The sequence below is a fragment of the Lampetra fluviatilis genome, chromosome 20 (genome assembly GCF_964198595.1).
Source record: "Lampetra fluviatilis chromosome 20, kcLamFluv1.1, whole genome shotgun sequence".
In the NCBI taxonomy this organism is placed as follows: domain Eukaryota; kingdom Metazoa; phylum Chordata; class Hyperoartia; order Petromyzontiformes; family Petromyzontidae; genus Lampetra; species Lampetra fluviatilis.
Window position 1 is genome coordinate 2,910,864 of NC_136294.1, and position 23,867 is coordinate 2,934,730.

The 23,867-nt window shown below is 46.3% G+C and overlaps 1 protein-coding gene across 1 annotated transcript; it reads left to right on the forward strand.

Moving 5' to 3' along the window:
* Positions 1-135: 135 nt before the first annotated feature.
* On the forward strand, positions 136-20,121 carry PIN1 (peptidylprolyl cis/trans isomerase, NIMA-interacting 1). Its single transcript, XM_078865368.1, has 4 exons — positions 136-244; positions 3,652-3,846; positions 6,624-6,734; positions 18,398-20,121. The coding sequence occupies exons 1-4, from the start codon at positions 184-186 to the stop codon at positions 18,505-18,507; spliced, it is 477 nt and encodes a 158-aa protein (XP_078721494.1). The 5' UTR covers positions 136-183; the 3' UTR covers positions 18,508-20,121.
* The last annotated feature ends 3,746 nt before the right edge of the window (positions 20,122-23,867 follow it).

The window sequence follows — 23,867 nt, forward strand, 5'->3', positions numbered from 1 at the left end:
ATATACATATAATAGCAATTTAACGTTCATTCATATTTTTTTTGGCGGGGCACAAAAATCGTACGAAATCACACGGCCTGTGTTGGTGAATGAGTGACCCCCCCCCACCCTCGTTGACGCGCGCGAAAGTGCAGGCGCGAAACGCCGCGCCGATGTTTACTCAAGCGGCTGTGTGTGTCAGGCATGGCGGATGAAGCAGAGTCACTGCCGCAGGGATGGGAGAAACGGACGAGCCGCAGCTCCGGTAAAGCAGCAGACGCGACGAGGTGGCGGTCATCTGCGAGAGGAAGGGAAACCCTCCCTTCACCCCCCCTCCAATGTTCGGGGAGAGCCTCGGTAGCCCTCCCTTAGCGCCTACCAGATAGATGGAGGGCGCTGGTTACAATGTCTGGCCCCACCCCCATCTGTACTGCATTGCAGCATGGTCCGTGGTGATGGTGGTGATGGCGATGTTGGTGATAGGGTTGATGTGATGGGGGTAGCTCTAAAGGTTGTGATGGTGGTGGTGATGTGATGTTTATAGTGGTGGTGTTTTTGTTGGTGGTGATATTGGTGATGGCGATGTTGGTGGTAGGGTTGATGTGATTGGGGGTAGCTCTAAAGGTTTTGGTGGTGGTGGTGGTGATGTGATGGTTATAGTGATGGTGTTTTTGGTGGTGGTGATATTGGTGATGGCGATGTTGGTGGTAGGGTTGATGTGATTGGGGGTAGCTCTAAAGGTTGTTGCAGTAATGATGGTGGTTCTGGTGATGTGATGGTTATCGTGGTGGTGTTTTTGGTGATGGTGGTGATGATGTCGGTGATGGCAGTGTTGGTGATTTGGTTGATGTGATGGGGATAACTCTAAAGGTTGTTGTGGTGATGGTGGTGGTGCTGGTGATGATGATCGTGGCGATGTGTGATGGTGATGATGACGTTGGTGGTGGCGATGTTGGTGATATGGTTGTGATGGGGGTAGCTCTTAAAGGTGGTGGTGGTGATGTTGGTGAGGGGATGGTTGTTGTGGTGACGTGGGGTGATTTAGGGGATGATTATAATAGTTGTGGTAATATTGATCATTGTAATGGTGAATGTTGTGTTCATGTTGGCGTAATTAATAGTTGTTTAGGTGTTGATGTTGGTGGTTATGTTGGTGATGGCATGATTGTTAACTTGATGGTGGGTGGGGTGGTGATTGCGATTGTTAGGATAATGATGCTGGTTGAGGTTGTGAGGGTGGTGATGGTGAATGTGGTCATGACCAGGGTCATGTTAATAGGGATTATTATTGTGGTGAAGGTGGTGATTGTGATGATGAACATGCTATGGTGGTTGTGATAATGGGAGTGGTGATGATGTAATGACGGGGGTGGTTGTGATGATGGTGATGTTTTTGTGGTTATGGGGGTGTATATGTGATGATGGTTGTGGTGGTGGTAATGGCAGTGGTCGTGGACTCATCATCACGCTGGTTTGAGATGCATCTAGTACAGCTCACCAGGTGAGCAGCACTTCCTTAGGCCTGGACCACAGAGTGGAAAGGCAAGGGTAGTTTTCCACTCGTCGTAGAAACATCATCAATGGCTTGGCCAAAAAATGCAGTTCAGCACCACATAACATACATTCGATTATGGGGGAACTTTATATACTTGTTTTCATCTTGTCAACATGTGCAATATATGTGCATTGGGACATGGCTCTCCGGTAGGCACAGCAGAGCGTAGGCAATCCATTTTTTTCAATTGCAATGTCTGTAATTTAACCAGAGGAATTAGACCCTTTTGGGAACCATTAATATTGCCCTTTTTGAGTGGCCCAAATCGGGCCTTTTGGAAATCTAGTGCCCATTTGGAAGCAAAATAAGTTATTGCCTTGGCATGGGCCATCTGGCATAAGACGACTCCATCTGTGTTGTGAAATGTCACTGCCGGGTCTGTCCATTGGGCGTTTCTGTGTTTGGCTTATATTTTGTCATCCGGGGCGCTTAAAAGAGTCGGTCATGTTTAAGTCATCATGCTTTTCTAGACAATTTGTTTACACAGTACCTGGCATTTATGCAGGGGCTGGGATACACCAGGCAAGCTCGCCTACGACTTCAAATTCCACTGGGTTGATGCCAAATTGCAGCCTGGGAACTCTGTATGCTTCCACATAAGGGGATTAGGAAACACGTGTTTTCACGCGGATATCCCTTGGTTGAGAAGGAGGTGATGAAACATCTCGCTGCTTGGCCATTTAATGCTCCATATTCCACACGACTGATATGTAATGAAAGTATAAATGTAATAAACGTCACTATAAAATACATTAAAGAGTGTTTAATAACCCTAATCATGGTTGTTGTTTTTTTGTAAGCGACTTTCAAAATGCACAGTTCCAAAGCACGTTGACATTTGTGGGATGTGGTCAACAATGCAGTATTTTCAGGAAACCCAACACAAACATAACATTAGCAAAAATCAAATCCCACAACAGTGACGGCTAATATTGCCACCTTAAGGGAAGAATGTTTTGTTAAAGTCATTATACACCGGGGAGGCTGGCCAAGTATCATAGAGGTCCAGAACCCTGAGCTGAGATCCTGGATTCGAATCCAGACAGCCCCACCTGTGATTAAACTGGGTTCTCAATTTTAGTGAAAGTCGATGGTCCCAACCTAGTCACCAATGACTGCATTAAAGATGATAATCCCATAGAATTTGATTCCGTACCTTAGTTGTGAATTAATTTGACTGGAATTGTGTGTATATTGTGCTCGTGTATAGTGTAACGAAACGTCTCGGAGCGTTTTATTTGCAATTTAATGTCACGTGAAGAAGTTTGTGGGAAGAGTGCTGTGCCCCTCTGTTGTGTGGATTAGACGCCACTTGATGTCAGTGGTAGCTCTATGATATCCACTTCCATGAGCTGTTCGTTAACACGTAAGGTTGCAATGCTCTGAGAGATCCGAGCGGATACAATGTCTCGTTACATGGCACCAAGAACAATCGGGATAGAATTCGGGAAAAAGATGCGTTTTTGTGAAATATAAAAGTAGTATACCTAACGACACGCACTTTTTGTAATTTCACCTACTAAAAGTAATGACCGTAAGCGACATGGCGCATTCGCCGCTTATTGCAGAGGTTCACATTTCGAATCCAGCAGCCACCCTGATTAATACTGTGTTACATTAACCTTAAAAATTGTGTGCTCCCGTCATGGTTCAGTTTTCACAAATTTTAAAAGGTACCCTCTTACTCAATAGGAATCTACATACCAATAATCGCCCCACACTGCGAAAACTTGGCACGACCCTTCTGAAAAAGAGTCATTAGACTCTTGAGTCTTTCCTGGGTAAACAAGCATAATAATTGATAAATTGTATTAAACATAATTTTACAGCCCTTTTTGTCATTCCGCTGCCAGCTAAAGACCTCCCCACGCCACGTTGATCACAGGAATTTGACCATACTTCACCATGCTGCTTAGTGAGGAGGGGGGTAGGCCAAGAACCGGCCCATATATATCATTCACCCCTCATGTTAGCTGTGGCTGGCACTCAGCTACCACTCCACACTTATTATTCACACCACACGCAGTCACGTTCGGCACGTGTAATGACTCTCCGTTGTCTTACGTCTGAAGCGCGATCGGTTGACGCTTCCCGTGGCCTCTCGCCGTGCGCCGCAGGCCGCGTTTACTACTTCAACCACGTGACCAACTCGAGCCAATGGGAGCGGCCGGAGGGGGGCAGCCGCGGTGACGAGCCCTCCCAGGTGCGCTGCTCTCACCTGCTGGTGAAGCACAGCGGCTCGCGGAGGCCATCCTCGTGGCGCGAGGAGCACATCACTCGCTCCAAGGATGAGGCCGTCTCCATCCTGCAGGGTGAGGGTGGCCAGGATGGCTGACGCGATGCCCTCTTTCCCCTGCGAGCCTCGTTTGCGGGTTGAGTTTGTTCCCCTGGGCGTGGGGTGCCTGCCTATGGCCCACGGGCCATATATGGTCCGCAACTTCATTTAAAATACGCCGCGGTGGCGAGATGTGAACTACCCCGCCTGGTATACAGGAAGTATTCAGGTCGTGTGGATTTTTCTCCGGATACAGTTTAGTTTTGCCACGGTACAACTGAGTTGTGCCGAGGCCATCTCAGGTTATTTTTACGTTGCCGAAGCAGAGCCGTGCTTTTCACATCGCTCGCAATGAGCGAGTCGAGACGCGGGCACAGTAGTTTACACGGTGACGCTGTGTCCTTTGCAGTGAACTGACGTCGCACGCAATGCGTCGTCAGATCTGCCCATGACCCTTTTTGGGTCCGAACCACATTCGGTTTCTATCGAACCACGACAAATAGCCCTTGGAAAAAAACACCCGCACGGCGAGGGTCCTGCGCTGGGCTAGGTTGAGATCAGCTACAGTGGAAAGGGGGTGATAAGCTCCATGGCCACATGATGCCTATCACTTAGAAAGTTGCCAGTAAACGATAATTATTAATGGAGGTACGCACTTTAACGCACTAATCAGGTAAAAGAGGGGGAATATTTAGTCGCGTGGATTTTTCTCCGGGTCCTCCAGTTCCTCCACATTTAAATACATGCGTTTAAAGATTATTTGGCTGTTATACATTTTACACGTGATGATAAGCCACTTCGTTGAGCGATCATTTGTGGCCTGTTCGCATCGTCAAAAAAGAGCTATACAGCTCAGCAGGCCTAACCTGGTAAAACATTTTTAACATCGCAACGCTGTAGTGCAGTGAGTGAGGTGTGTGTTGACGTATGGTTCACCAAAGGTATTTGAAAATCCTATTTGACCCTCACAAAGCAAAATGCTACCCCACCAATGCGTTGCTCGTCTATTTGCAGCCCCCGGGTTTTTACAAGCTGGCGCGTGTCAGACAACATCGATAGATGTAAATTGTATTGGACAGAAATCTGTTCATAATCCAGTTTTCTCTATTGGACACACCTGACCTTCAGGACCAATTTGTAAAATAAGGGTTGACTAACTTTGTTCAGTGTCACAAAGTTGAAAATGTAATTTTGTTTCCCGCGCGCGTGCTGTACGGGATTTCTTATAGTTAATATTACTCTTTGGGAGGCAATATGGGATGTTTATGATGGCATTTCAACAAGAAGTACTTGTTCGTGATTAATGCCTGCAATTATGCCGGAGAAGCAGATTAATTAAAGAGACCCATTTATGTGGATATTTTTAGCTGTAGGCATTGCTCCTCATTAGCGCCGGCTTTCCAATGTTAAAGGTACATTCAGGGCACCTAACGAGGCAATGCTTCATTCGCTGGACACCACCAATCCTTTTTTAAGACACTCCACCCAATACCACCTATCCTGACACTCTCAAGCACTAGCAATTTGTCACACATTGCCAGGGGTGTCAGCTGCCATGAATGCGACGGTAAATCTCTGTACGAGACCACTTGCGCTATTGGCTCATTGCGGCGTGATGAATTGGGTTTGGAATTTCGGCTTAAGGTGAATTGGGGGGGGGGGGGGGAACAAAATCAAATGTAGTTGTCCTTCCCGATGGAGAAAAGGAGACATCGGTTCAGTTCTATAATTATGCACAACATTTTAACTGCAGTTACACGTGACGTGCAGAAGGGGGTGTTGCTTGCTTGGAATATTCTTGATTTTAGTTTTTTTTTTGTGAGGCCTTTGTTAAATGTAACTAGATTGTGATATTAAAACGCACACGTACAAAAGCACATTGACATTTTTTTTTAAACCTATTTACCGCTCATAATTACTACGGTAATGTAGTTGTTAGTGGACATGTCCATTCCTCCAGTCCTTGAGTTGTGCCTCAATGTTTTATATCGATTCAATGACATTAACTCCAAAATCACTACGAATTGCACCTATTTCCACAATGCAATTAGCGCAGGATGTGTTGCTGCTACCAATGCCACCTGGCATGTTATGTTATCTTGATACGTCGAGGGTATTTTTCTTGGTAGCGTCATTAGGTGTACTGCTGCGGTGTAATGGTCAGCACGCTGGACTTGCAATTCAGAGGTCATCAATTCAGTCTGATCACTCAGTGCGGCGTGTCAAACAATGAGGCCATTTTCTTAAATTGCCCGCTACCCCCGCCTCCCCCCCGCACTGACCAGAATGGTGAAGTATGGTCAAATAACCCCTTTGATATTCGTTGGAGAGTCCTTCAATCCGGCAGTAAATTGGAAAAGGGTTGTAAACTAAAAAAAAAATACACTGTGCAATAACATAACAGGTTCTCCATTAGCCATGATCTATCCACTTCTGGATTAAGGCCTCTCCACGTGTGACTGAGACATCCAGCACAGCATTGATAAATGTCTGTTTTGGAAAGGGGAAATAGTTTGATGGGTTTTGGCGAGTTTTTCATTTGGCTTTATGCACACCACATTAAATTCGATTGGCAGGTCACAAGTGGCGTGGTTAATCGTGGGTACTCCCCCCTCTTCCAAGGAGTCTGGCCAGCGTAGAATAGTAGGCCAAATATCATCTAGAGGGACTCTCCGGAGCTCCCTCCAGCGGAGGCCCTTCCGGTAGTAGTGGCGTGAGCAAGCAATTGCAGGACTGCACCTTTACCCTTCACCTCAGAGATGTGAATCATCTTTCTCCCCCCACCAACGCCGCTCGTCCTGCGTTGTCGGACAGAATACATCCGGCAAATCCGGTCCGGAGAAGTGCCATTCGAGGAGCTCGCCTCCAAGTACAGCGACTGCAGCTCGGCCAAGAAAGGGGGAGACTTGGGATTCTTCAGCAGAGGTGAGTAGCACGGAGGTGGTGGCGGTTTCATGTACACTGGACGTCTATGAAGAAGAGCTTCATAGCTCATCGGATTCCTCCGGTATAAATAAATGTTCAGATTCTGACACGCTTGCCGCATGCAAACTCACGAAGCGAAACGTCAAGCGGCCAGCATCAGATTAGAACAAAGTTGTAACAGATAAGAGTTATTAATACGTTTCTTATATTAAGCAATGTTATGAGAGCTTGGGGAAAAGAGACGATGGGAGGGAATTCAAAAGTGGTGAAGTGCGAGGGAAGAAACAGAAAAGATAAGCGTTTTGAAAATGAAAAATGTAATGCCCAGTGATCGAGACTATCATCCCACTACACTTGAGAACACAGTTGAATCACGGGCAGCTGAAACTAATATTCGAACCCTGGGTCTCGGCGTGTCGGCTCAACTGCGCCGCAGCTCTCCATGCCATGCGGTGGTTGAGCACAGTACGGGTGAGATGACGCAGTCGGTCTGGCAGACCGTGTCCTAAACGCGGGTGGAGGGGTCAACGAGCGGCGTTGACGGGAACGGTGGCCATGGTGGTAGGGATAGAGGAGTGACGGGGGAAGGAGGCCACGCGTGCTGGCGTCACAGTCAAAAACTTTGAAGTTTCACAAGTATCCCCAAATTACCGGATTTGACGAATTGGATAAAACCACGTAACAACATCGCCCCCTACCGGCAGACTTTTACCCGTCGATACATCGTGCCTTAGAGATAGCCGAGCGCTGTAAGTAAATTTTACTATTTTTCTATTTTACCAGGTAAGGCCAACTGAGCTATGTAGCTCTTTTTCAGAAGCCATCTGCCCACAAATGATAGCTCAACGAAGTGGCTTATCATGTGGACACTTATTGCAGCCAAATACTCTAAAAGAATGGGGCGAATACCAAATTCACGAATTGTAATCAATAGTATACACGTACGGCTGATTTGCCAATCCACTGCTGGATGAGTGCCTCCCCACACCATGCAAGTCATCAAGGTTAGTTGACCATTCATCATCACGCTTGTCAGTGGGGGTTTGGCGAAAGCAAGTAGCGTAGAAGTTGGAGCATAGCACGGTACAACATTGGATGTTGCTGCACTGCTGTCTGCTGACAAGGGAGCCTCGCAGCATGCTGTGACACCTAATTCCGTACATGGGGGTCGACCATCGGAGTGCTATCCAGGCTCAAACCTGCTTCGCTTCTGAGATCTGATGAGATTTGGTACTTTCTATGCCATCCGGTAATGGGCTCAATTTACATAATGGAACGGCACAAACGTGCACAGTTAGCGTCAAACACAAGGACATCTCGAACCGCGTAGGTCAGCAGCTGCACTGCAGCCATTTGTTTAAGTCTGATTGTATTACATTTTTGGCTTTTTTCATATATTTAAAAAAAAAATCAATTGTGCCGGTTTGATTTCTTGCCCATAGCATGTCCTTGACATATATCTTCTAAGTGAGTTTTTCAATGTTTGAAAATGTAGAATATACGTTCCCATAAATGTTTTCTTGTAGAACTGCGAGAAGGAGATCAATGGTGCTGTCATGTTGTGGATGAGAAAGTGCTTGCTGGCAAAACGCAGGGGCCTGCCCACGTGCCTCTGGTTCTGCCTTCAGTTGAGACATAAATCTTGCGCTCAAAACCACGGACAGTAGCATTCTACAAGGGTACCAACCTCAATATCGCTACGAAGGCCAGAGGCACCTTAGCGCAGAGTCTAACATGGAGACGCACTTTAGTAGCTCAAGCGTTGGCCCGTCAAAATAAACACCGACGGATTTTATTGAGACGCTAGTTGGGAACAGAAACATTTTAATTTTACGGATATAGTCCCCATAGCTCATACATGGCAACTGCTTGAATCTTTATTGTGAAGGTTAACAGGGTGATGAGTGTTAGTCGTATGTCAATAGTACTCTTAGTTTTTTCAGTAAAGTCACGTAGGTAAAACATTTAATTAAAAAATCACAACGTTTCGGAGGCAACACAAGTCTCTGTCATCAGGTGGGACCGTCACAGCCAGATTTGCTGCATCACTTGATCAGGTGGGACCGTCACAGCCAGATTTGCTGTATCACTTGATACAGCTGTATCACTTGATACAGCAAATCTGGCCGTGATGGTCCCACCTGATGATGGAGGCTTGTGTTGCCTCCGAAACGTCGTGATTTTTATTATTTTATTTTTACTAATTTTACCGAAAAAACCATGAGTATGAATCCTTGCAGTCACGAAAGCTTCAAATCTAGAAGTATGTCAATAGTGCCAGAAAGTGATGACGTCATCACCATTATCGTCGGCCATGATCTACCCACTGCTGAAAGAAGGCCTCCCCAAGTCATTGCCATCCCTCACAGCCTTGCGATGTCACGCCTGCACGCGAGCCCATTGAATTCCTTCCATTTCCACTGGGGGATTGCACTGGTCAACAATTTTTTTTTTTTCTGGCCTGGACTTTTGCAGCTGTTTTAGACTAATTTGAGGGTGCTGATTCCAAATCTGATCTCAGATTTGCTCTATCACATCTCATTTTTATGCTATGGGCATACCCCATTTCATTGATTTTACCCGAAATTGACTCTATCACTTATGATTGCAAGTTGTTGTGAGTCAGTGACTGCTTTAGTGTTAAAATATGGTGCTGTATTTTTAGGATAGTGTGTTTATAATATCATTTTATGTAGATATCCACATTTATTTAATATTTTTTTTCTGCAGTTTTTATTGAAAATGCAATATTTGATATCTCAAAAACCTGATGTGGTAGACAAAAAACTGATGCCAGATTTGGAATCAGCATCCCAAAATGACCTTAAAACCGTTGGAATACCTTATGCCAGAAAAAGTGTGTTGACCAGTGTTGTCAATGATGGCAACAACTTAGGGAGGTCTAAATCCAGTGGTGGATTGATGGCAGCTGGCAATGACGATCTCCCACTGTGGACGTACTCTCCGACGTGAGTCTTGACCTTCTTGGTTCTTTCGGTAAAGTCCTTCTACGTGACTTTACCGAAAGAACCAAGAAGATGAATCCCTGCAGTCACGAAAGCCTTAAATCGAAAAGTGAGTCTTGACCACTGCCCCATCATCCCTGCAGGCGACTCGTCATGTCCAAGTCTCCCCCGCCAGCGGGTAGATCTTTGCATCGTGCAGTTAGTTGGAAACCGTTGCCATTAAAAAACTAAACGGTGTTTCGTTGTAAAGGGTTTTTTTTTGTCATTTCCCAATGCAGGCAATGTTTCTAGAGAGGTAAATGTGTTCTGACTCCTGTAGTCCGCAGCAACTTTCAACGCTTGCGAGTGATTAGCAGCGTGTCAGCTCGCATTTGCTGATTTCAGCCTTTTGTTTTGTTTAATACAAAAAGACGACTCTTTTGATTGGGAAAGAGGCAATTTTGCAACACTTATTTAATGCACGAGCTCCAACTAAATTCAATAAATATTTATGTTGTTTACTGCAGCGTCAATTGGAGGCTTTAAAACGTGTGCAATGTTTTATTTAAAGCAATGGTTCGTCGTTTGGAATTTACTGTAAGGTATCAAGTTCTTATATTAATGATTTATGAATGCGGGGATAGGACTGGAGTGGTGGCGCAGTGGTTAGTGCATTACCCAGTGTCCTGAGTTTTGATTCGCAGCCGCGACTTGCTTACACAATGTGTGACTGATATCTGAACTGGCCCTAGGCCACAGCTACCTACAACCCCCTTCGAGCGGACCGGCGTTGCTAAAGTGTTGCTATCATGCTTGAGAAGGAACTCTACTCGCTGAGCAATTGGTCCTATATCCCTTTGTATGCGTGTACGCATGTTGGATTTCTTTAGCACCGTCCGTAGCCCACCGTGCTAATCGGCGGTGCAGCAGGACCCTCCATAGGATATCGTCTTGTGACTCGGCGAAGGCTTTCGCATTACAGCAGTCGCTACACGGGCAGTGCCCCCATTCTCTTTACGAAACATTGGATGGGAATACTTTCCACCTTGGATAATTTCCATTTTTCGCACTGGGGGGGGGGGGGGGGGGAAGTGTGTTCTTCAACAAATCATCGGAATTTACTGCTCCAAAGAGCGCACGGTGTGTGTTAAGGTGTGAAAACAAATAGATCAGCAGACGAATAGGCGAAGCAAAATTTATAGCTTAGGGAGCACAGTAATATCAATGCATTCTCCAGTTCAAATAACCCAGCAATTGCATTTAAAATAGGCAATTTGTTTAATAATCCTAGCCCCCAGCAATCGCGTTTCCTCCTATTCATTCCTTTGTAATTTATGTTATTTCATTTCATATTCTCTCATTAAAATTATATTGACCTTTACAAGTACTCGCCCTCATAGGTAGGTATGTACGTTCTGGGTATTTTATCTTCTAGGTGTGTGTTTGTGCGTTCGTCAATTGGCGGGTACGTGTCTTTGGGCAGGGTACACGTGTACTGTACAGCCTGTCACCGACCCAGTCATTAATAATGCAGAACCCTTAAGATGTAGATACATTATCTCGTACCTCTTCACATCCGCCCCAGACATGCTGCTGCGGTCTTTCGTTACCGACCGTGTAAACCTGCAACTTGAAACGGGCAAAATGGGTTCACATCAAGTCGCGGTCGGATTGTGCTATATTCGTGACGTGTGTGGGGGTACGCGCACAAAGGATTTGTCCCAGACCCCCCCCCCCCCCCCCCCTCCACAGGGGGCTAACTTGGATGGGTCCGGTTGCCACAGATATATCGGCGCAATTTGAATGAACCAATGGCAGTCAGTGTCTCTTGGTCGTGCCGTCATCCTTATAACCCATGGATGTAATAAGGTGTTCTCTGATTGGCTCGATAGACCTTAGCTTTTGGTCTGAGAGAGCAGAACAAGGGGATACATTCTAGGGATGTAACTGGACAGGCAAACGCATTAGAAATAGGTTTTGACCGCAGGGTACAGCTAAATGTCCTCATTCATTGTAGGGTCGCCAACTGTTCCGGTTTTCCTAGGAAATGCTCCTTTTAAAGTTTGCTGTCCTGGGAAACGTGCAAGTCTTCCTGAGACATCGGGACCTCGTCAATTGTGGGAAAATGCACCGATCAAAACAATGCATTGACATTTACACTTGTCCTCTCTTCCGCTCAGTAAGATATTGTCCCCATGATTCATCTGAGTTTTCTTGGACCTTGGTCTTTGTCAATTATGCTTTACAAACTCCAAAACGGTAAGTGTTGCGCACGATAATTGCTTACATTTATCGGCCAATAAGCTTTCTTCTCCTAGGAGCCAGCCAGGTGGCTCGGCACGAAAGCGAGCGGTTCGCAATCGGAAGGTCACAACTCCTGGTTCGGAGTTTACTCAGCACACCATTCCTTGCTGTGTTGATAAAAAAAAACGTGTACCACAATGGGGGGGGGAAGGAAGTCAACAGTGGTTGTCTTATCGATCGTCTCAGGCCCCATCATAGGAATGTGGAATTTCCACCATGGGATCAGAGCAATAAAGAGGGGGTGAGCATTGCCGCAATGCTCCTTGGTCAATCTTGCAAATGAGACTTATCCTGGTCTCTTTGAATTCTCACCTTTTTGAACAAAATAGACTTGGAACTCATTTTAGCAGCTGTGACTTAAATCCAGGAAAGGTCCGCCTATTTGGTGAAATGTTTTGCAAATTGGAAATATTCGTGCTTGTACGGTTGGCCTCTGTCCATGCAGTTGAATAATGCGGCCACAACCGTGAATCTATCCTGGCAGCTGGTGGAGTTTATTAAGGAGTTTTAGTTGTGATTTGTATGTTTCTAAATGGAAGCACGGAGTACTTAGATGAATTCCGCTACTTTATACTTTGCGGTGGGAAACTGTGCTTAATAAAACTTCAGGATTTTTTGTAATCATTTTATATTGTTACGAACTTTGCCACAAGCAAAATGCTACTGTACAAGTGCTGCCTCTTGCTTGTACGTCTTCATTCATCACTTTGTGCGGCAGTTGAGTTTCCACGTTGCGTTAATGTGGTTTGAGTAATATATTTTCGGTGGTCATTTATCTTCCGCATCATCATCATCAGCAGCTGCGATCAATCCACAGATGTTAAAAGCCTCCCCCAAGTCTTCGCCATCCTTCATTGTCCCTCATTACAACAGTTCATCCGGCACCAGCACGCAGACTTATCTCGATGCTCCATCTCCGTGGTCTACGTCCTCTTGCGCGCACTTTGCCTCCTTTGGCTGCCCTCTCGGTAGTTATTCTCGCCCACCGGCCATCGTCCTCTTTGTCAGCATAGCAAAGTGCAGCTTTGCTGTTGGGCTTTTAAGACATTTGTCACGAAGATAGGTCCCACAGTGGTGGCTCCACAGCGTTGCCGTCCACTGCGTGAATCTGTCGTTGAAATTCAACGCTTTCGCGACCAAATTTTCATAATAAGAATTCCTTTGGGTTAAAGCGCGTAAATGCAACTGTGTCGTTAACCCACCACCACCTGGCACAGACAATTAGTAAGGTTTGTCATGTCAACAAAACGTTACTACTTCAGCATGCCAGTGTGTTGGACAGTAAACCCACAACATTTTAAATTTGAGTACCTTGATGTTTCGCTGCCGTTGCAGTTAAAATTTCAATTGCGATTTTATACAGCGTCTAAATGCAAACGCATCTCAATTTGCCGGACAAACACAGAGGGACATGGGCTTCCTATGGAAAAGGTGCGTCCTTATATATTTATTCTGTGGGCAGGAGAAGAGACAAAAAGGTTTTGAGGCCTGGATTCGAACGTAGATGAGGCATCCACAGCACGGACGGCTGGAGGAACCAGCCTGTACACGCAGCAGAGGAGAAGGAGCGACCTCCCAGTTCGCATAACTTCATGCAATACACAGTGACCGCCCTCTGCCAGTCTGGTAATTACTCAACTGAACGAGCCATTTGTGAAATGCGTTGCGCTACCCTAAAAGACCGCAGCGGCGGTGCACATATTAAATTTATGAAATTATAGTTTTCTGGCACAGGTATATTTAATTATTTCTATGCAACTTAACTTTTGTTGTGAGTGCCTTATGCTGCAGAATTAAAGTCGGTGCTTTAATACCCTCAAGACGTCTGTCCTGGCAGAGAATGCTTATTAAGCGGTTGTGAAATTTTGTCACGAATTACTATGCATTAGATATCACTGCATTTAATTACATTCACGGCGCTTGATCAATCCGCTGCCTAGACTTATCCCCACTCCCTGTCAATTGTTGGAGCAACAACGTTTCGGAAACAGCCCTGTTTCCGCCATTAACATGGCAGCTAAACTAAAGTCACTCTTTTTTATTTCACCAGGTAAGGCCCATTGAGCGGTCTAGCTCTTTTTTTGGGAGCTGCCTTGTCACACCTGACAGCTCAACTAAGTGACCTATCACGTGGACAGTTACAGCAGCTAAATACTCTGAACTGTTAAGTCTTACTTACAATAATATCCCGAAGCAGACGATAAGTGCTGGATGCAACCACATTTGCAAATGATTACAGCCAATTCCCACCATAGCCTCGTTGGAACTGAACGGTGTACTTGCTACACTCGGAGCAGATGACACCCTCCACGCTTTGTCCGTTAGAAATGGCTCATTGTCGGACACACTCAGAATGTCTGCAGGTGAATGAGTGGTGCCCCAAAGACACTTGCAAGCGCTCCATTATTGTCGCAGGAAAACAATTGACTCTCTTGTGAGTGGCGGTGGAGAGAGCCAAGTGCATTGCTGTGTCTGTGCAGAGCTCCGGTGCACGCTCATATAGCTGGGTAAAATGTAAAATGCACCGTGGCTGCGTTGTCTGCGAAGCAAAGGGCAAGCTGAGAGATTGTTTTTCAAGGCGTGCCGTGACATTGTTTTTTTTTTAGTCTACGTGTATAGAGAGATTGAACTGGCTTTGAGAACCTGGCAGGATTAATTGAAATTAAGTGATGGTTCTCTGCATGTTTCCCTAAGAGGAGGATTTGTGTTTGTGGTCAGAAATAAATCGAATTTCAGGACATTTTTTTGAAACTAATCTCGTTTGGCCATCAAGCTAAGCCTGTCTCGGCCTAGGAATTGCACCAAACTGCAAAAATGTGAATGCGAGGGTGGGTATTGCATTTGCCAGGAGCTTGACAAATGGACATTGGCTTCGGACCTATGTGAAATAGATCTACGTGTTTGGTAAACAAACGGATTCTCCCGGAGAGCACCATTCGTTTTACCCCACCCCTGTTGTGCTACCTGCTCTTGCCGAGATGGCTATAAAGGCCATGCGCCGACGTGCTTTGTCATCTTGAAGATGGATGCCCGCTCTTATTTATGGCTCCGGTAACGCGTTGTTTGTAAAATGTACGGCCGAAGTTTTTGGCGGCACGGGCTGTTACCCAGCTACGTGCAACTTTGCTCCGTTACTTGTTGGGAACCGCGATGACGGGAAGGGGCTTGGCAGCGGTGATCGATGTGACGAGCCCGAAATAGCCACCCGATTTTGCGACCATTTCGGCGATCCCATTCCCACGTTTCCCGAAACGTGCAAATTATTGTCGACAGCGCGGCACTGTTGCTCTTCACGCAGCGGCGGGCTTTCCGGCCGGCCTTGTGGGAAGAGCTGTCAGATGAAACGCGCGCCTTCAGTGTCGCTTACTTCGGTGCGGGGTCACCGAAGCCCATCGCCATGAATAATTTATGATGGACATGTCTGCCCTAATGCCCTGAAAAGGATGTGGCACGTGTTATTAAGCAGTCCAGAGATTCCGCTGTGTGCGCCCACGGCTGTGAATGTCAACAACCGTGGATGTTAAATGTACTTTAGTCAACTAGTTATCGGGATAATTAGCGTATTGTTATTTGAATGGTTCTTCTTCTGGGTTTTTTTTTATTTGCCAATGTTTCCGTATAAAAATGTAACAATTGCGAGCATGCATCGTCACTGGTGCACAAGCACAAATAGATATACTCCGTATATTTGTCAGTAACACAGGGATTCATCTTCTTGGTTCTTTCGGTAAAGTCACGTAGAAGGGAAATAATAAAATAATTAAAATAAAACAATAAAATAATTCTCACGACGTTTCGGCCACAACACAAGCAGCCGTCCTCAGGTGAAGAACAGGTCTGTTGGGGAGAGACGCCCTTCCCCCCTTCCAACCCAGCTTAAATATACGCTCCAAGCGTGGTGGTGTTTCACTCAGACGCTATCTCCCCGACAGACCTGGTCTTCACCTGAGGACGGCTGCTTGCGTTGTGGCCGAAACGTCGTGAGAATTATTTTATTATGTTCTATTTTTATTATTTTATTATTTCCCTTCTACGTGACTTTACCGAAAGAACCAAGAAGATGAATCCCTGCAGTCACAAAAGCTTTAAATCGAAAAGTAACACAGGGCTCAAGGTGAAACATTTCTATATAATAGAAGGGCCACTGCCCAAAACGTCACCTATTTTACATTTCTCCTGTTCCTTTTCAAAGTCAACGCGATCTCCTGCTCAAACGAGCCCGAGCCGGTGGTGGAAATTCCAAAGTGAGCCGATTGGTGGGGACAAGTCTGTCCTCAAGACTAACCGCTGTTGACTTGGTGCACGAAAAAATTTACCCGTAAAAACAAAGTTTTTCACTATAAATCCTTTATATGTGTGTTCAATGGGCCACAACCCAGCCCACATTGGTCTTTGAAACGGGCGGCTAGAGTCCTCTCGTCCTCTGACTTGAGATGGCTGCCACCTATGGGTTAGATGATTGCCTGCCACCATTAAGCAATTGGTAATTAAATATTAAAAAAAAATCCTAAAAAGTGTACATTTTTTGGAAAAAATTTTCACGAAAATAAATTGTCACGCACAACGAGTCTGTGTGCAAAATGTCAGCTCGATTGGATCACGGGAAGTGGGTTAAAAAAACGACCGAAAGATTTGCACGGTCGTAAGCGCGCAAGCAAGCAAGCAAGTGAACTTAATATAAAGGATTTTAAAATGGTCCTTATTTTACAAAGTCCAGAGGGATCGTGTTTCTGAATCAAAAGCCCCAGACACGATGTGAACTCGCAACCTTTCTATTGCGCGCCCGGCTCACTCTCCCGCCGAGCCACCAGGCCGGTTATTCGGGCACTGTTATTGACAAATGTGTTTCATTGTTTTTCTTACGTATATATGTATAACGAGCCCATGAAGGTTATTTTTCGGACATCAAAATGATTTACACGGCTGTGTTTCAAACATTTTAACCCCCCTTCCCCCCCCCAAAAAAAAACTAGCTTGCATCATACCCCACGACCAATTTCAATGAATATTACTTTGGAAACAAGCCACTAACCCACAGTGAGCTTTTTAACTGAACTTACTACAGAGAGGTAAATTGATTGGAGGAACATTCTGTATCCAATTATTTTAAGCACCTGGGTGAGTGCAGGCCGGAGACATAAATGCACGGCTCGGCTGACTCAGACGCTGCCGCTTTCTCCTCCTGCCCAGCGACCACTTTTCGCGCCTTCAGTGCGCTTAATAATTTTATACCAGTTGTGCACAGTTTGGAAACGCACCAATGGGCCTACATCACTGGACCTGTCTTCTTTTTCAAAGTGTGTAGGACCGTATAGCCTCACTTGCTCACTTGGCATTTCAGCTTTGAGACTCAAATATGACAAGGTTATTTTTCATTTTTTCGGGTGTGAAATGGGATTGTAGTGACAGATCGGAGGAGGAGAGAGGGAGTGAGGACTTTGGGGGGTGGGTGGGAGGGCAGGCGGGGGCTGGTGGGCAAAGTAATTTTAACAGCCCCACTCAAAGCTCTACACCAGCTGTCCGTATGTGTCCGTGCTGCAGTGTGGCGTCTGCGGGGGTGAGAGTTTCACACAAATGTGACGAAGGTTGAATTTTAGATAGGGCAGTATTTAGTTTATGCAATGTACAGCTTGCCCTTTACAGCACAGCAAGGGTTTTAAATCTGTCCCTAAAAAAATAAGTGTCCTTTTGTTCATGGAACGTGTTTGCGTGTGCTGTGTATGCGGGTGCGCTGCGAGCCCAACAACCCGAGTTCGATTCACGCTCACGGTCCACACCATTGACGATTATCTGAACCAGTCATGGGCCTCCCCTAGGTTGACGCAGCCTCGAATGAGCACCTGGTGTGACATATAAACTTTGCCACTAGGGAGACAAAAGCAGCCAAGCGTGGTTCTGGCCACCCACCCCATCATGTTCAAGGTGGGGTGGGTGTACTTGCCCAACAGTCTGTTCAAGGCTATACGGAGGATCTTTGTTTTTGTGCTTGCGGGTGGTGGTGTGGTCAGTGCATTGCGCTACGATTTCGATTCCCGGTCACGGCTCACGTCAGTAGTGATTTCTCTGAACTGGTTCTGGGACCTTCTACATCGAGTCTGTTAAATGACTACCCGGTGCGGTGTGTGAACATCAGCAGCTGGATCTTGCCCCAACAGCTTGTGTAGGCAACACAGGGGGGGGGGGGTCTTTGTTTACGTTCAATATCTTACTGTGCCGCCTGGTGAACGTGGGAGTGTGTGCCTGCAGCGTGGCTCTGAGCTACTGGGAGATCTGCGAAAAAGAGCTTCATTGCTCATCGGATTCCTCCAGTATGAATACATTTTTTGTATTCTGTCTCGCAGCTGTTGGAAAGTGGACAACCGTCGATGACTGATCCACCCCTTTGTTCCTTCCGCCCCTTTCCTCTTCCACCAGGCCAAATGCAGAAGCCGTTTGAAGATGCGTCGTACGCCATGACAGTGGGGGAGATGAGCGGACCGGTCTTCACCGAATCCGGCGTCCACATCATCCAGCGCACGGGTTGACCGCGTCAATGACCAGGGGGCAGGTGTCTTGACTCTCGGGTTAAAATAAATAACACAACAGCTTCGTAATAATAATAATAACAACAACTGCCACCACCTTCACCACCGTGTTACATGGCACGTCGTCAGTATGCTACCACTGCTTTTACATTTCAGCAAAGCGTTTGTAGTCTCGGTTTACAATAAAAAAATGTTTTTTTCTTTTATGTTTTACTTTTGTGTGACCGTCATTGCATGTGTTTTATTTTTTAGCTAAAATAAGTAAAAGCAGGAAGTAGCGTTTTAGATACCCGTGCCAAAAGAGAGTCATCAGGACACTTGTTCATCTTAATTTCTTATTTTTTACGTACATTTTTTTTTTAGCGCTGCTAGTCTTAAGCAGCGGCAGCAGCAGCAGCGTGCGCGCCAAAGAATTGAATGAACCACATCGGGGCCACCGTGTTTAAAGAGATGAGCGGCAGCTGGCATAACGCCGCGGCAATCATTGATATCATCCCTACCCGCCCTGCTGGCAAAAAAAAAAGCATCCCGAGATGGTTTTCGCGCAACGAAAGCAGGGTCACCTCACGCGCTCGCTGTCATGCTCTTAGACGGCTTTTGTTTTGAACTGCTGCTAGCCTCTCGCGCTATTAATGTTCAATACCATTAGGCGGCTGTTCTCTTCTAAAAAACTGAAATAGTCGTAATAATGTGTTTTTTTTAGGATTACTGTTATTATTATTGTTTCGCTGCCGTAGTTGTTTTGCACTCGCCCCCCCGCCCCCCCCCCCCCCAAAAAAAAAAACCAACGCGTCGTGCTGTAGCTTGGCTTAGCGGCGGAACAAAGATGGCAACGAAAAACCAACCGCGAAACGGGTGCTGTTTTATTTTGGTGACGCAGGCGCGTTTTTTGTTTGTTTGTATTATCCACCACCCCGTAACGCTACCCTTCACGTGCTCCCGCTGGTTGCTCTCGACGACTTCACAATAAATATCCAGAAAATTGTGGAATAACGGGGGCAGCGCTCTGGTCTTTGCTGCCGCAATTTGCACCTTGGGTTGCGGCTGCAAACTTTACAAAGAGCGAGATTTATTTCGAACCGGTTTAAACCCCCTCACCCCCCCAAGATTCATTAATCTGACCGAAATGCAAGATTTCAACAGGGTGGATGGAGAGGGGGAAAAAATCCATTATTGTGCTTTGTGAAACATAACAAATGTATTGATGGTAAGATTTATTTGTTCTCTTTCTCTCCCTCTCTCCGCGGTGTGGTTGTGCTGGTTAAGGCTGCAGCTGCCTTCGTCTCTTTACTGTCAAATAAAAGCAAAGAGATTTACGCTGTAGCCATATTGATGCACGGTAGTAAAGACGCACAGTTTTTTTTCTTTCGTGTGCTGGTTTACGCAGTTCCCAATTTTTGAATGCACGGCGCTCAGTGCATGCATAATGTTATCGCCAGTTCGACTTGTATCCCGCTTAGAAATCAAACGCGCATTGTTTAGTGTGACGAGTGCAGTGGCATAGGCAAAACAGCGGCCCGTGGGCCAGTCCCAAGTTGAATGAAATATAAGCAAGACTACAATGATATATAATTTTCCAATATTGTATTGTAACATTAAATGTGATGGACATTGTTTGCGTTGCTGTGTGTTCTTTCCTTTGTTCGGGAATGTCATCGTGATTATATCTAACCCATTTATTGTGGGTGCAATAAAGAACATTGCTTGGGGCTTATGAATCATGTTGCTCTTAATTATTTGATGAGCTATTATATATGCCAAGAATATGTGCGAGCATTGCCCTTTTGGCAGATGTTTTCTGCGAACGCCCGTCGAGTTGTATGATTCACAAATAGCGGAGGCCGTGTTATAATTATCGTTTTTTTATTGTGCTATTAACTCCCAAGCAAATAAACTCAATTTCATTATAGCCTTTAGCGCGTAATGTAATGTGCGAACAATGGGGTTAGCGTCAAGTAATACCGTTAACCGGCGCATAATGGGTGCCTGACTGCACGTGATGGAATTGCAATGCAGGTTACCCAAGTGGCCCTGAGGGTGCCCCATGTGGTTTGGTCTTCCGTAGCCTGGTCGGTGCGTGGATGGGCGGCCATCGGTCCATAACCAGGTGTTGTCGGCAAACGGCTGCGCAGGCTGTGCCTGGCAATGGCAGTACGGGGATGGGTGTGATCGACGGATAGGTTTGGGCCCACTCGCAGGGCAGAGTCTGTGGATTGCATGTATGTGCGGGTAAGCTTTTGATTGTTACTCCATCGCACTTGTGGGGTTTTCTCTGGGTACTACGAATTCCTCCCAAATGGCAAATATCTCCACTGCGGGATCCTCCTGAAAATGGGATTCGAGACCTGGAGTGAGAATTTTTTTTCGAGGTAAACAATTGGCGTATGTGTCAAACGTGCACTTTGCCATCCGTAGTGAAGTATGGCCATACAACCCCCGATCGCCGACGGTGTGTAGAGAGAGGTCTCCAGCAGTGGATTGACAGGGCTGTATATTATTTTTAACTTTTGTTTTACTGGATTTCTCAAGGCCTATTTATGAGCACTTGTCAACAAATTGTCAGGGCAACACTTCATATTGTATGTCTCAATGATCATTTGTGTCCATGAAAACAAATGATGTGAGTGGTGAGTGGAAAAGCATTTGTGATGACAAACTGGTGTTAATATTGCGTTTGTGTTTTCTCACGTGGATGTGACTCATGGGTTTATTGTTTGTACTGATTTACAGTTTATTTTTAAAAACGCTAATATTATATTTGTAATGAGCACAGCTGGAATTCAAGCTCGGAGAGGCACGACAGACCACAGAGAAGCGGGGAAGAAGCCAAAATCGGCGTCAACAATTGCCCAAAGTCCGTGGTCCTATATGGATGGAGGACATACTCTTTTGGTCTGTGAATTCCTGCACTCACGAAAGCTTCAAGTCTGGATGGAGGACGCTGGCCAACTCGACTGATGGCTATTCTATACGCGTGGGAGGAAATCATCGGAGCGGAGTGGCCGGATAAAACCCACGCGCACACGTGTGATGACAGTAGGGGGGTGGGTGGTTAACACTTAATCTCCATACAGATGGAGAACAGATGAAAATTAGTCTACTTGCTGTACTGCCATCGTACACTGGAAAGCCAGGAGGTGGTGACCTCGACACCCGCGCACAAATGTGCTTTTTCGGTAAAGTCACGTAGGTAAAACATCAAAATTAATAAAAATAAAATAAAAAATCACGACGTTTCGGAGGCAACACAATTCTCCGTCATCAGGTGGGACGGAGACTTGTGTTGCCTCCGAAACGTCGTGATTTTTTATTTTATTTTTATTAATTTTGATGTTTTACCTACGTGACTTTACCGAAAAAACCTAAGAATATGAATCCTTGCAGTCACGAAAGCTTCAAATCTAGAACAAATATGCTTGCGATCCACCAAACCTCGCCTCCACGGTGCTGGGTTACAGGCGGTGCGTGCGTCTGTCTATCCATCACTGTGGCTCGCACTTTACGCGTGGCGACGGCGAAAGCTCCTACTCGAAGGGTCGTTATCATCATCGCCGTCGTCACCACCACCCCCTCGGAGCGAGCGATTTAACAAAGCGTCACCTTGGCACGTCGCTTAAGACGACAGCGCGGCGAGAGAGAGAGAGAGAGACAGCGTCGTGTAATTAAAGGCATTCTATCGACTGAGCCCGTCAAACGCTCGGAGCTCCTCGCAGCTCTCCGCATGACGAGATTCGCCTTTTTGAAAAGTTTGACAGGGATACGCCAGGGTCTTCTTGTTAATGCGACGTCTAATGGACTTTTCACGAAGCGCAATTGAATGGCGCAGCGCCGGCGGCGGTGGCGGTGGTGGTGGTGGTGGCGTGTCTTTAAATGCCTCCGCGTCCGTCGGTAAGTTTGTCATTTAAAACGAAAGACATGTGCGCGTTATGCGCACGTGTTGGTTTAAATTTGTCTTCTGCTTCTCTCTACACGCAACTGCGTCTGTGCGCAACGTTGTCACGAACGATCACACGCAGTGTCCGGCGCTACTGATAGCTGATCGGTAGCGCTGTGTGGCTTAGGGGTCGAGTTAATGTGTACGTATGTGTGGTGATTTCTTTCGTACCGTACGTAGCCAACCGTGCTAATCGGAGGTGCAGGAGAGAGTCGGCATTTCGGTTGTGTGTCAGTCCATGCCTGCATGAGCAGTCCCTACATGAAAAGCAATGCGTGTGTGTGCCTTTGTTGTGGAGAGCGGTGGTGCAGCGGTTAGCGCACTGCACGACGAACACTGGCTACCGAGTTCGATTCCCGCTTACGGACAACACCGGTGACGATTGTCTGAACCGGTCCAGGGCCTCCCGTAGGTCGACTCAGCCTCAAATGAGTACCTGGTGCGGTGTAAACATCGTCACTGGGGAGACAAAGGCGGCCGGGCGTGGTGCTGGCCACTCCCTCGTGTGCCGTGCTCGCTAACAGCACTTGCCCCAAAAGTATGTTAAGGCTATACGGGGGATTCACACTCTTAGGTTTTTCGGTAAAGTCACGTAGGTAAAAAATAAATAATAAGACTTGTGTTGCCTCCGAAACGTCGTGATTTATTATTTTATTTCTATTATTTTGTATTATTTATTTTTACCTACGTGACTTTACCGAAAAACCTAAGAGTATGAATCATTGCAATCACGAAAGCTTCAAATCTAGATTCATACGGGGGATCTTTGTATTGTATTTGTTGGCTGAATTGTAATTCATGCTTGTCACAGCCGTGTGCTCCTGGCTTGTTCAAAGCCCTCATGGTGAGAGCCCTTATATAACAATACGTTGACCTGGTAATGTACATAAACAACATTCACGCTTTTTGTATGAAAAACACCAAATTAGTGATCACGACGCTTTTCTCAAAATCCATCCACTTGGTTTCAGATCGCCTCTTATGAGTGCTCAGGGTGGGGAGGGGCTGGGTGGGGAGGGTGGGGAGGGGCTGGGTGAGGCTGGGTGGGGCTGAGTGTGGTGGGGCTGGTCACCCCGTGGTCCCCTTATAAAACTCAACGTTTAACCTACTCACGCCGGCTTGTGCCCGCCCTCACAGTCGGGCATGTTTGCGGAATACACCACGCCGCCGTTGACCCTGGCCATTGACCGAGCAACCCGACGTTCCTACCAGCTCCCTCCGCAGGAATGTGTTATATCAAGGACCAGCGTCTCGTATTCACCGCATTAGCATTGCGACAATTGAAATATTTATTTTTTAAACCCGAAAAATAAAAAAATCCTCGTCCGTTTGGTTACCGGCCCCCGGGTCTGAACATCACGAACCACGGCGGCGTTCAGCACGCGCGTAAACACCTCCGATTAGCACGGTCTGGCGACGTACGGTG

Bases quoted from the DNA above. Each gene is read 5' to 3' on its own strand.
- PIN1 (XM_078865368.1), top strand. From the start codon at position 184: ATGGCGGATGAAGCAGAGTCACTGCCGCAGGGATGGGAGAAACGGACG. The intron at 3,847-6,623 runs GTGAGGGTGGCC...GTTGTCGGACAG, and splicing joins GGCCGTCTCCATCCTGCAGG to AATACATCCGGCAAATCCGG. The intron at 6,735-18,397 runs GTGAGTAGCACG...CTCTTCCACCAG, and splicing joins CTTGGGATTCTTCAGCAGAG to GCCAAATGCAGAAGCCGTTT.